The sequence below is a fragment of the Oryzias latipes genome, chromosome 6 (assembly GCF_053564925.1).
Source record: "Oryzias latipes strain Hd-rR chromosome 6, Olatipes_Hd-rR_3.1".
In the NCBI taxonomy this organism is placed as follows: Eukaryota; Metazoa; Chordata; class Actinopteri; order Beloniformes; family Adrianichthyidae; genus Oryzias; species Oryzias latipes.
In genome coordinates this window covers 26,622,826-26,636,805 of record NC_136242.1, presented here as the reverse complement: position 1 = coordinate 26,636,805, position 13,980 = coordinate 26,622,826, and the positions used below count along the sequence as shown (strand labels likewise).

At 36.9% G+C, this 13,980-nt stretch overlaps 1 protein-coding gene across 1 annotated transcript in view; it reads left to right on the top strand.

Annotated features, from left to right (window-relative positions):
* LOC101161803 (spondin-1) overlaps nucleotides 1-13,980 on the top strand; it is a 111,672-nt gene that overhangs the window by 71,701 nt on the left and 25,991 nt on the right. The window contains exons 7-8 of the mRNA XM_023955942.2: nucleotides 7,373-7,437; nucleotides 8,793-8,994. Coding sequence (XP_023811710.1) covers nucleotides 7,373-7,437; nucleotides 8,793-8,994 — 267 coding nt within the window. The remainder of the gene's footprint in view (nucleotides 1-7,372; nucleotides 7,438-8,792; nucleotides 8,995-13,980) is intronic.

The window sequence follows — 13,980 nt, the reverse complement described above, 5'->3', positions numbered from 1 at the left end:
TCTTCATACAAGAACACAACATAGTTTGTCTCTTTTGTGTTTGAGTATTAGTCCATGACCATATGTATAAATAAAACAAGATCAACCTGCTAAAAATGTAAGACATTTTTGTGAAAATGCACAGAAAAGAGAAGCATTTAGGTACATTTTCCTAATGATGAGTTGCTGATCTTGTAATAACAATGAAGTTTTACTTTTAAAAGTTCTCTTTGCATGGCTAATATTTGTGATTGCAACCATTTATTCACATGCTCAGGTTAGAACTGGCAACTCAGATCTGTTCACTGAAACCAACTGGTATCAAATCTGCAAATGAACAAAGAGTTTTATCTACTGGTGGAACCAAGAGGATATTCCAACAAGTTTTTCATGATCAAATGTTTTCTCCAAAACATGTGAAAACTCCCGAGATCCTTTTAGGATTCAGATGGGAAAAGATGTTGTGATGTCAGTTCAGATTCTCAGTGATCCAGGTTGTGATAAAATGAAAAGTTCTAAATTCTACTGGACAAAATGTTTTGTTTGAAAACATTTCACCTTTCATCGGAGCGGCTTTTTCAGTTCTGTCCGACTGGTGTTGAGCTAGAGATATCTTTCAAGGCCAACAGGGCCCCTAACCACCGAGTCGTTGACCCCCGTGTTGATGAGTCAGACTTACTAAGGGTGACCGTTTGTCTCATTAACAAAGGGAGAGAATAAGGTGACTGGTGCTTCTAATATAAATCCAGATCCAAAGGTCAGGGTTGCCCAGAAAATCTTAACTGCCAACTAGCAAAATAAATGGTTAGGTTTTTCCTTGAAGGTAACACATACAAAAAAAAAATGTAACACATACAAATACAAACAAGAAGACCAAAGATGCTTTTCTGTTGTAGTCTTAAAACTAGTTAAACACAAACATTTTGCTTTTTGTTTAGTGCCAAAAAATAAAACTAAATGCTGAGGAAATACCTGAAATAATTAAAAATGAAAACATTGATGGAATAGTCTGCAACAAACATAGTTGCTAGTGGCGGATCGGGTAAAATAACTGTCAACAAGAACTCCTTAAAGATCCAATCCCGATGGAAAATTGTGTTTTTGATATTTTAACATGTTTTTGTGGCATTTTCTGATGATGGGGGGATATATATTAAAAAAAATGATTATTCAAATTGTTGTGAATCAGAAGCAAACATTTATTAAGAGCTTATGTGTGATGCAGAAAATTCACTGGGCAGGCCACAACCCCCCCCCCCCCCCTTCCGACTCAGCAACAGGGAGGGGAAGGGGGCTGTCCTTGCACCAACAGCCCCGCCCACAACTCAGAGACAAATTTGAAATGAAGTTAGGCCGCTCTACAAAAACTATGTCCTTGAAAATAAAACAATATTTCTGGATTTTGACTAAAAACAGTATAATCATAATTAAAAGACCACTGGGAACACTTTGAAAATAGATCACAAGATGATCAGAGTGGGACTTCAATCCCAACTAATGTTCATGCTGTGTCCAGCAACAGCACCGCAACATGCATGACATGTCTGACCTACTCTAACCACCACGTGAAGATTGTTAGAAAGGAAACTGATCTTTTAGCAATTGTGTTCCAAGGCCTGGTGAGCATCCTCTTTACCCAGCCTCTTCACTGTTCTCCATTCATATTTAATACTTCAGAGAATGACTTGATTGGGAACTACAGCTTTAGTGCTTTTTATAAGATATGGGTTTAAAAACTGTTGAGTTTTATACATTTCTGTATTTCTTTTAGCTGCCATTGCAGCAGTGATATTGGCTGTCAAGCCCAAACCAATCAGGGGACCCTTCCTCTGCAACAGCACAGGGACTGTAATCGGCTACATCAAATAACACAGCACGCTTTTATGTGCTGATATTACTGCCTCTGCCAGTAGCAACAGAGCCGCCATCATTAGAAATTGTAACATGGTCATAAAGGCTGGGCTCTAATGCGAATTGTGGTGCTGTGGTGTTTGGAGCGCTGGGTTTAATGTGAATCATAAAAATTTTTACACAAATTGCTTGGATAGGAGTTATGAGGGAGGTCTAGATGAAGAAATCTCAGAAGAGTAGTAAGCTTCTTCAAAAGGAAAAGGGAAAGAAGTCATTGAACAATTGAAAAGATAAGTACTTTTTTGACTCCAAATATGTGTAGGCTTTTTTATACCAGCGTCTTATTTTGTACAGTGCAATTACAGCAGCTCGCTTGAGGGACAAGTAAATTAGGATGTAATAGGACAGATGATTCAGCGTGACTGAATGACGACATAAAGGCCCAGCCATCCATCTGTTCCTCGGCCTCCGTGCATTTGTAATTGCATTAGTGCAGTGTTGATTCTTTATTAGACACCTTTTCCCCAAGTCCCCAAGCTCATTTTCCTTTATTAGACCAAGTCTGGAACGACAATACAAAGCGTTGTGTCGCAGAGTCCCTCAAGACACAACTTCATTCTAACGTGAACAGGGGGATAAGGGGCCAAAGCCGAACCCTAGGAAGGAATCTGGGCAGAAATGCTGCAGGCTGCTTTTATGTTTGGAACTAAATTGTCTTTCAAATGGATTTGTGTTGCTTTAACAAGCAGGATTTTTGTGTAATTGCCATTTTGCTTTTGTTTGAAAATTTACTTTCAAGACATAATTATTCATATTTTGTTTTGACCTCAAAGTATTGCCGGTACTGAGGAACTTGAAGTAAAATGATACTTTACCATTTTTCCCTCCAACCTTTGTTTAAGGCTTACAACATGAGGTTGTGCCTTCAATTGTAGAAATCAAGAAAACATGTAAACTTGCAAAAGTACAGAAGACATAGAGCTAAGAAAGGGAACACTCTGTATAAGGGAGGAAAACAAAAAAAAAAAGGATCAAATATATATTATTAAACTACTAATTTATTCAGAAAATAAGAAATGAAGAGCAATAATAAAAATAGTAATACTTAAATTAAGGAATTGGAAACTGGAAGCAACTGCTATATTGTTTAAAAAAAGGGTCCCTTATTTGTAAATGTATTTGAACTTTTAATTAATTGAACAAGTATTTATGCAACTCAAAACAATTGAGATTTTTAAAAATACTAAATAGAAAAGTCCCAAGTTCAGTTAAGAGTTTGAATACATATGTCCTGTTTTTAATTAATGTACTTTTTGCTAAGAAATAGTATGTATGAAGAACATTGTGAAATACATTAGCAAAACTTACAAAATGTATCCCAAGTTTGACATGTATGCTTAGGTAAAAAAAAAAAAAAAAAGATTTTCCAGTTTTATTTGAGACCCACTCTGACGGAAAATTGTATTTGTGGTGTTTTAACACGTTCTTTTGGCATTTTTCTGATGGAGGACATATATAAAGAAAATTAGGCTTAAGATTGCATTTCTGAGTATTTCTTTATTTAAATCATTGTGAATCAGAAGCAGACAAAAAATGCAGTTGGAAAAAAGCTTGTAGCAGTGAACTAAAGGCATGACCCCAAGCTCCCTTCCTTACTCCATTCTGATGTACGCACTGGCAGACAAATAGAACCGTGTACGTCTTTGTTTCCTTCGTCTCAGCTAGCATCTGCCTCAAAACTACGGCTGGATAGCTCCTATATTGCTTGCCATTTTTGCTGCACCTGAAATGTTAATGTGTTGGTGTGAGGGGCTGTAAGCTATCAGAATAGTGTAAACAAAAGGGATAATGGGAAGTGGGGGAAAGCTAACTGTCCCGCCCACATCTCAGGCAAATTTCTAATGACCTGCTCCCATTCTGCAGAAACTATGTCCAAGAAAATGACAGGTTTTTGTGGGGCTAAAAATGGCATATTCATAATTAAAAGACCACTGGGAACACTTTGAAAATAGATCAAAAGATGATCAGAGCGGGACTTCAATCATGAGGATTTTATTAGTTCCTCTGAAAAAACAGTGTCTGGTAAATGTAACATGCAATATAATGTTTATGTGTTTAAATAATCTTTCTTTGGTTAATTTAGCATTTTTCCACATTCATCTGATCCTATAAATAGAGTCTTAACAGCTCAAATGCACATGCTCTTTTTTTTCACATAGGTGTAGTCTTTTTTGCCAGCTTTGTCACTCATCAATCTTTGGCGTTTATATGAAAGAGCTGTCCAGGCATCAGATGTTTCCTCCATATTTTCAAAGCAACCACACCTGCTGCTCTGGTTCTTAGAAATCCTCAGTGACAGAAGATATTTGTCATTTTCTAGATAATGAGACCTATTTTTTATTTTTTTTGAAATTCCAAATCAGAAAACACAACTGCAGGAAAGCGATTTAAATTCAACAAAATGTTAAGATACAGTGTTTCCTCGTTTATTGCAGGAACAACATTAAAAAATAAGCCACAATAGGTAAAGTCAGCAAAGAGGGATTATAGATGTTTTAAATCAGAAACAGTTGGATCAAACTAAGCTTTCACTCATTATTCATTTTTCACTTGAATAATTTTAAATCGCATTTTCAGAGGAGGAGGTTTCTTACATGGAATACGACGCTGGAGGGATCACTCACTCCAGTTCCCATATACAGTCAATTAGAAATACTCAAAAATGCAATTTTGAGCTCAAATTTCTTTATATAAGTCCTTCTTCATCAGAAAAAGGTCACAAGCACGTGTTAAAAAACCCAAACACAATTTACATCAGAGTGGATCTTTAAAGTGGTGCTGGAGAGATCAGAGGCAACTCAAGAAAGGTTTTTGTTTCTGGTACACTGTTCTTGTTCATGTTCATGTTTGTTTATGTTGAAATGACAGCATTTAGTGCTACAATTTTTCAGTTTATATTTGAAATAACTCCTGGAGGATAAAAACATACATGGTGTGATGATCCTCAATATTCCTCTCCATCTATTCTATAACATCTATTTTATATAAGCAGATACACACCACATAATGAAGGATGGCTCACGCTGACAGGCTTCAGCTTACCTTTCTCTATTTGAAGTTTTTTCTTTTATTTTTCTCTGTAAGCCCTGAAAAAACAACCCAGTGATTGAAATCATCAAACTGTCTGCAGAAATGGAGGAAGGTGTTATGCGAAGGAGGACAGCAAGAACGTAGGGTGATATTAAATGAAAGGAATATGTGGGATTCTTCTCTTTTTAATCTTCCTACTTTTGCTCCTTCTCTAATTGTTGTCTTTTCACTTTCTCTCCAAACCTTCTCACGTCTTTGTTCCCTCCCAGTCCACTTCATTTTAATTGTCCACTCCTGAACTGGCCTTTCTTTCATCTCTCTTGGCCGTTCTTGTTTGTTTCAGATGCATTATACTGTAATCCTCCATCTCTTCCTGCCCTCCTCATCTCTTTCTGCACTTTAATGTGCATCTCCTCTTCCTCCCCTGCTTCTGACTCCTCTGCCTCTCCTGTTTTCTTGCTTTTAGACATAGGTGTCATTTTGTGTTATTACGATAATTACAGCAAACAAACAAGGCCATTACAGAGAGATTTGCATCTGATTGCGGCATCTTGTGTTATTCACTGAGGCCTGGCGTAAACCGTGCACGTCTGTTGGGTTGTTTGATTTAAGCCTAATGAAAGCAAAACACTGAATTTCTAAAAAAAACATCTCAAAAATGTTTGTGAAATTAAGAAAAAGGCCAGATAGTCAAACTGCAGTTTAATTATGTTTTGCATTTTAATACAGCAAACTGAAGCAAATGAAGATTTTTACTAACATCAGCTAAATATTTCAAAATGTTTGCTGAACTATTGTGTGAAATATTTTTTTTCAGTAAAAAGTTTTGATCTTTTAATGTCTCAATTTTAAGACCTTGTTTTACTAAAGAAACAAACGATTATTTTAATCTCCCTAACGAATAAAACAACTCATAATATCTCCTCTATTTTTGAAGCTTTTCTACCAGCTGTATGACATTTAATGGTCTTACCAACAAATTGTGACAAAGTATGAAATATCTGCAAAGCAGTAACATGATGCACAGCGTTGTTTTCCAGTTTTTAAACAAAGCTTCTTTAGTCATGAAATGACATCATATTTTTATGTTTTCTTATATTATTATATAATTTTATATTATCATATAATTATATTATATTGTGTCAAATCTTAAGATTTGACGCAATATTGCAAGCAAACATAGACACAGTAGTTTAACTATTAGTGCAGCTGGCTAAATAAGGTTCTGATCCATAAAAGTGCAGAACTGATGGCACTAAAATATGGAAGATGGATACACTTTTTTTCTTTTAGTCTCTTTTCGTTTTGTTTTTCTTTCCTTTTTTCTCTTCTTTTTTATTTTCTTTTCTCTTTAAAAAAAAATGCACTTTTGACAGTAAAAAAATGCGACACATGGGAAGCTGAGAATGTGGCTCATTAAGAGAATGATAAACAGAGCTTTTCCTAAACGACACAAACTAGTTTATGTCAATAAATCCAGATGGCTTTCATGAAATCTCATTTCTACGTCGCTTTAATAAAATTAAAGAAAATGTACTTATAGCAGTTATCCTGGTTGTTTCATGATAGAAGTAAATCTTTTTTGGCAGGGGTTGCTCTCTTCATACGTTTTTCTTTATGAATAGCTTCATCATTTTTTGAAACCTGTCCTTACAGTTTCTTTTAAAGTTTTTCCTCATCTCCTTGACTGATGTGTTGGGGTTTTGAGTGTGGTATCCTGTCTAGATCTCAAAGGAGAAACGAAGCTCGAGGTTTGTCTAGGAGACAAAAACCCTCACCTGTGAATTTGAAAACGCAAAAATCATCACATGCTCTCAAACTTCAGCATACTTGTTTTCCTCACACCACCTCAGGGAGGAAAGAAACCTTTCAAGGTGCCGCTTACCTTCAAACGCAAAAATAAATAAATAAATAATACTCCTGCTTTAGACTGACTGGTTTTTGTCATTTGTTTACTTAAGAGTTTATGAAATGGAAAAAAAAACTGTTTTAGTTTAACCCTTAATGATAATTTGGGCTCTCTAATTAATTTCTAATGAACTGTTGCGTCACTCTACACCTGTCGTTGGTCCGTTTTTGTTTTTCCTGAATAAATGGATGGGCTGCGTTATGGCACATAATGTGTTTTATGGTCCATAAAGTGGCTGTAATGCTACAGACAGACTGGGGCTGCATGGAGCACAAAGTGAGGTTTTCTCTGAAATAACACACAGCTATTATAAAAACAGCATAGAGCAATTTTGCTGTGATAAAAGAGACGTTTTGTTCAGCCTCTGCAAAACCAAATACACTTTTCCATCCTTAGATGGGAGTACTCACCCTCAGTCGTGTCACTTTGTCAATTAAGGCCTTTACCTCGACAGTGGCCCCTTTTTGCTCCTTTTATAGACATCCATTTAAAGGTAAATTGCTTTTACAAAAGCTCACTCACTGGCGCTGTGTCTCTTTTCAGGGAGACGACGTCCTGACTGTTATAAAAACCAAGGCTCAGTGGCCGGCGTGGCAGCCGCTTAACCTGTAAGTGTTGCAGTGTCACATATTTATATGTTTGTACTTTGAGTTGGAACTTTTTCTTAAATATGAAAAGGAATGGAAACTTTGCTAAAATAAACAAAAGTAATGAATCTATACATCTTGAAGACCCAATCTGATGAAAATCATGTTTTTAGTGTTTTTGACATGTTAGCTCACTTTCATGGCTCCCTGCTCCGAGCTGTTAGCAAAGGGGAGGGGAAGGGGGGCGGGGTTGCTCCATGGCCAACTGTCCCTCCCACAACTTTGAAGGAAACTTTTATAAACTACCGTACTGCTGCTCTTCAGAAAACGACATTGGTCTCATTTTTGGCTAAAAACGTCACAATCATAATTAAAAGACCACTGGGAACGCTTTGAAATATGTGAAAAGATTATCAGAGTGGGACTTTAACAGTTTCAAATCTTTTGGTGGAAACAGATGAATTCATTCTGCCTCGAAACAAGTATTAAATCTTTTATGTGCTAATTTCAAAAGTTGGGAAAGTATCAGCTGTGGCACAATCAATGATGTGTTACAATTCAAATGTTGTTAGAATGCATGAATATAAATAACTGAATATTTTTTAACAATGGCTTGGTTTATGTAGCTCTAAGAACATTCTTGTCTAAGGAGTTGCACCCTCTGGCATCCTGGGCACTCTCTGGAATTAGCTCAAGAGCGATTAGAAACGTATCATAATTCCTGCCCTAAAGCTTGCACTGGAACGAAGAAACACACCGTTGCAGTGTATCTTTTTACCACGTCTGTTTAATTAGTGCTTCAAGCATTGTCTGTCATTTGTGATATATTGTGATGCTGCTATTTTTGCTAATGAGTGCCTTCGAACGCTCAGAGTAGGTATGGGCCATCATTTGATTTGATTCTTTTATATGTGAAATAGCTTATTTCAAGCAATCAAACAAGAATAATACACAAAAACATTACAATCATCCGTTATACATTCATACAATGACGTATCAAACTTGGGATAATTAGACATAAAATTCAATATTGTTTAAAAGGGAGTGGAAGTGGATGTCGTCGTGCTCCGTTTGCTTTTGCAAAGTTTTACTTATGTTTGGATTCGGATTTGATGACAAAGATAAAGACAAATAAACTTGAAATTACCTCGTTACCGTTGTCAGAATGTGTTATTACAGAAACATGCAAAGAGAATGCTTCATGATGAGCAATTTTCTGCTGCTGATTGGATATTTTAGAGCTTCAATTATTCGGTAATTAGCATTCCTCTGAATGTCAGAGGTCATGACATCTCAACTGGCTGTTTTGCATGTAAAAACCGTCACGGGAAATTCTTTTTAATTTTCAATTTTTCTCCCCTCGCGGCTGAAATCAGACGAGCGGCGCCATCAGCTGAGTTCTCGGTGGACCGAGCACGCCACCTCATGTCCTTCCTCACTATGCTCGGGCCAAGCCCAGACTGGAACGTCGGGTTGTCTGGAGAGGATCTCTGCACCAAGGACTGTGGCTGGATTCAGAGGCTCGTAGCCGACCTCATACCATGGGATGCAGGCACAGATAGCGGCGTCACATATGAGGTATTCTGACTTTCCTCTTTTTGGGGCTTTTTCAGCTACAATAACATGGTTGGAAGCTTCTTATACCTTTTTTGCTGCTAAGAATTTTAAGTGATAAATGTTTTTAATGGTTTTCAACAACACTAATGACTAAGCATCAACTGTTGCAAAAAATACATAAAAAAGAACAAAAAAACATATATAATTTGCTCCGGGGGAAGAAGTTGCATTGTTCGGATCACACCAAGTTCAATTCATGCGGCAAACTCGCGTCTGCTACCAGTTTTCTGCCGCATGTCAAATTCATGTCTGTTTGTCAGCAGGAAACTATCTCTAAAAAGCAACCGATTGTTAGTGGAAAAATAATAAACATATGAGCCTATTTGGTTGCTCCAGAGCATAAGTCACACCGCTGGCAAAAATATTTAAAAAATCGCAACTTATTACATATGGTAATTTAACTCCAGCAGCACATTATAGGTCATTTTTATCATGTCATTCTGCCTTCATGGGTGTAAAGCCATCAACTTGATAGTGTTTGAACACATCACTCAAAAAATATGCCAACATTTTCTATCGCGTGTTAAAATCGTGTTAAGAAACAACCTTTTGTAAACATAATTAAAATCCTGTATTTAGCTTTTATGTTAATTTCTAAGGTTAACAAGACAAAAAAAATGTAAAACCCTTTACAAAATTTTTTTTTCAACCTGTAAACTGTGCTTAAATTTTATGTCAAAGGTTTTTCTTTTTTTCCCAAAAGTAACTAAGCTGACGGACTGGGGCAAAACATTATCCTTAAATGATGATGATCTCTTTTTTTCAGAAAACACAAAAAACTGACCGCACAATGATGAATTTTGAAATGTGTTCTTGGTTTCACTAAAATATATTAAAAAGTAAATATGAAGAAATGTCATCTGGATCTATAACATGAAAAGAAAATAAATGATTTACACAATTTGTTTAACTCACCCTTATGACATTGTATACCTTGGACAGTAGATGCCTACCTTTTGATTCAAAATCAGAGGAATTTTTATTATTAATTCTAGACATTTTCCACAAATTGGAACGATGAGTCGCATTGAAGTCAATGGCCGGAATTTGGGATAATTTGCATCTTGGACTTGTATTTATAATAAAACAGACCTTTGTGTATTGTGTCTCAAAGATAAGTTATTATTTTTTTCCCCCCTAAATATATTGAGGTGTGCTGCTGCCAGACTGAACCAGAGTTCTGTTCTTTTCTGTCACCCGTCTTGCTCCCAGGCTTTTGGTTTTCGGTACGAAGTCAAGTACACTTGGAGTGCTGCTATAGCAGCATTTTTTTTAATGTCAGACTAGAGTAATGAACTTGATACTTTTAGCATTTTTACATTTACGCCTTGTTTATAAAAGTTGGTTTAGAAAAGAAGCCCTGGAGTGGTCGAAGCACACGAGCAAAAAGATGAATTTTTTTGGACAGTTTTCTGACAGGCACCATTGCAAATATAACGTAGTTTCAAATATTTATTACAAGTAAATAAACGATTCATTAGATAGATTTAAATAATAAAAAGGGTTTGATTTTGAGATCTTCATGAACGCCTTCTGAGTCCAAAAGATGCAGGTGGTGCATTTTGTATTACCATTACTGTTCAATTTTTGTGCAAAATTTACAATTAGATTCAGTAAATCTTCATGTTCACGTGGGGTTTTGTTATAAACACTAATTTTCGCGGTCAAATCACGAAGCTTCGATGACTTTTGCTGCCTCAGAGAAAAAGTTGAAGGTGTGTATGCCGGTAATGTTTTTTTTTTTCTAATTCTAGAGAAAAAAGAAGAATCCTGATAATGGTATACAAAATTATTATCCTGGGTTAAACTGAGTCTGAGACCATTTTAGTCTCTTCAGTAAACTTGTCAAGTAGAGCAATTTATTTATGCTTTACATGCTCATGAATAGGCAAAGAGCTTATCCTGCAGAGAGAAGATGGTAAATACTTTTCAAAACCCTCGCTTGCATAAAACCATATCTCTTTCCATTCTGGCTGTGACACCATGGCTGCATGTGGCTTAATGGGAGCCTCTGACGCATCATAAAAACCTCTTAGTGACAGCAACACTCACAGCATTTGCTTCATTGTCCTGTGTCGGCATGAGCATTTGGAATTCAAATGTAGAGAGGATGACTGAATTTTTTTACCTCCTGATGTAGGTAAATCTTACACGTCTTCAATTTTTTTGCTATCATGGAATAGAATTCTTCAACTATAATCTACCTTTTTCACCTTTTCATTCAGGGGATAAAAATGTATGATATTCAGCGCACTGATCAATTTTTCGTATATCAACACATTTTTTTTTACCATTGATCTTGAAAAGTGATGCACCTGCTTTTTAGACATTGCTGTATAGATAAGCAGGAGATGAGATGGGAAGTGGAAGGAAACATGGGACAATAAGTGGAATATGGCAGCAGCTTTGCATCTTATCAATAATTAATAGATAAAGCTGTCCGGTTCAGTGCTCAGCATGCAAGCAATTTTCTGCCGGGGGAATTATCTTTACATTGTTTCATATTCAGATCTACAGTAACTAGAGCAGCCGAAAAATATTGCATCAAGATCTGTCAGAAGATTAGACATTTTAGTGCCATTATTACGAGACAAACAAAAAAATGGTTTTGTATACAGCTCTAATTTAACCATTCCGCCTGTGTTGTTGGGTTTTTAGTCGCCTTATTCAAAATAAGGAAAAAGTTACCGCTTTTTTACTGCAGTATTGATCAGTTACTTTATTTGTATCAACATGTATAGAACACAAGGTGCTTAATATAAAAGACACATGTTGTCAGGTTGCTTAGTTTGGTTTTTATGCTGTTTTGGTCATGATTCGAGTTGCCCTGTCAGTCACACCAGACCAGGGTTTGCCTACAAACTCCATAAACATACTTAAAAAATAAACCTGCTGGGAACACACGCTCAAAAGATGATTGGAGTGGGTTGTTGAGCACCCTAAGGTTCTTTTCTATTGAGTTCTACCCCAGAACAACTAGATTCAGACACAGCTGCTTTCCCCAGACCTTCAAACTGGTCAGTACCAAAGTATAACACTCTGCAATGTTGACATATTTGAAGATGAATATAAACAATAGCAAAATAACCACCTATACATAAATGTGTATTATTGTAAATCTAGCAGTCACTTTAAAGAAAGTCCTGTCACTCGTGGAGGGGAGCTACAACATTTTGTTGCATGACTTACTGTTGTGTTTTGTAAACTATTGTTTGTTTTTGTGCTATTACAAAATTACGCTAAGTGGAATTTTTCCAATTTTAAAATCTGCATTTAGCAGAAGAAAACACGATCAGTCCCTTGTTTTATTTCATGACCATATGAAAATCCGACATACTGTTTTCACTGGATCTGCTTTAAATTACTCTTTTGTTCCTTCCCTTATAAACTAGAAAACTCTCATTTTCTACATGACTCTTAAATGAATGTTGGTTTGCCACAAAGAACATTGCTGTCCTTAATTTTGCATTTGGTGGCCTTTCAATGCCATCAAATGCTCCTCTGTGGAAGACATTCCTCCTCGAGGCATATTTTAAACTCGATATTGAGGAGCAGATGTTTTCCTCTGGGACTCGAACCTCCTTTAACACTGTCTGTATAATTTGAACTGTGATGTGTAGGACAGCGACAGCAGCCCCACCTTTCAAGCATGACCTGATCTTTACCCGTAGCATTCATATATACACTCATGTGACTTTCCTCCAGCCAGTTAAAGAGTTGTCAGTGTAAATTCAGTTTTAAATGCACAGTGAGACTCTTCGGCATCTGTAGGGAAATGACAGAACGGTGAAGGGCTTCCGTAGCCCCAAGCTTAACTGGGATGTACAAAGATATTGTTTTGGTAAGCGTAACCTCAGCAGTGATCTTATCACTGCTGCTGCTAACACAATATCTTCAATAAGATAACCTAAGGCAGTATAATTAACTGATAAGAGTTTGATGGATGCAACTATACTTTTTGAGGCTGTGGTGCAGAGGTAGCGCAGTTGACCTCTGATTGAAAGATCACAAGTTCGGTTCCCGCCTTACCCACCCATGTGTTGAAATGTCCTTGGGTAAAACACTAAAAGTCCCAATTACTTCTGGTGGTTATGGGTTGGCGCCAGTGTTTGGCAACAGAGCCACCATCAGTGTGTAATTGTGTGTGTGTTTTGTTGAATGGGACTGTGACTGTAATGGGCCTTAACTCTTTAACATTGGAGTTACCACCGGCGGCACCTAAATAACACAACACTCTTTTGCGTACCATAAATCGATCGTCCACGCAGTCTATGTAAGCTAATTCCAACACGGAGAAAAACAGCTTTTTAAGTCGGCTTTGGACCACTAAGTATTAGAGTGAAGTGTTGCATCTCAGCACATTGCTGTATTCCAATAGGAAAAGGGATAACAAGGGGTTATGGAATTAATTCAGTATCAAGTCACAATTAAAAGCAAAAGGAAGGACAGTCCAGTTCTCAAGGGTTACCCCAACTCCCATAAACAGCTATTGCTGATTAAAAGGCCTATAAAATGCTATTCCTAAGACTTTTATAGTAAACAATATCCATGTACTGCATATGATAATAACAATAATTACCTATAGCACACTAAAGAACACGTTTTTTTATTAAGTATTGGTCATTTTCGCAATCTATCTTCCTACCCAGAAGTAAGACGACTTGGTCTCTGAGGCAACGGCTTTCGCTACGAGTGGGTGCCGCCCATTTCATAATGTCAACCTAGATCCGGCCTTGGCAGTGTGTCTGCATCTCGCCCAGGAAAACAAACAACATCCAAACTTTTGCAAAGAGGGATGTGCATATTGTGCATGTGAGAGGAAAGAGTTATTGCCGAACACCGCTAGCTCCACGGAGAAAGTGTGGGTGTGTGTTAGAGCTGGCAGCGCTGACTCTTCCTGGAAGGGGCTGTTCTCACTGGTCTACGTCAACTTGTGAAAACCCGCTT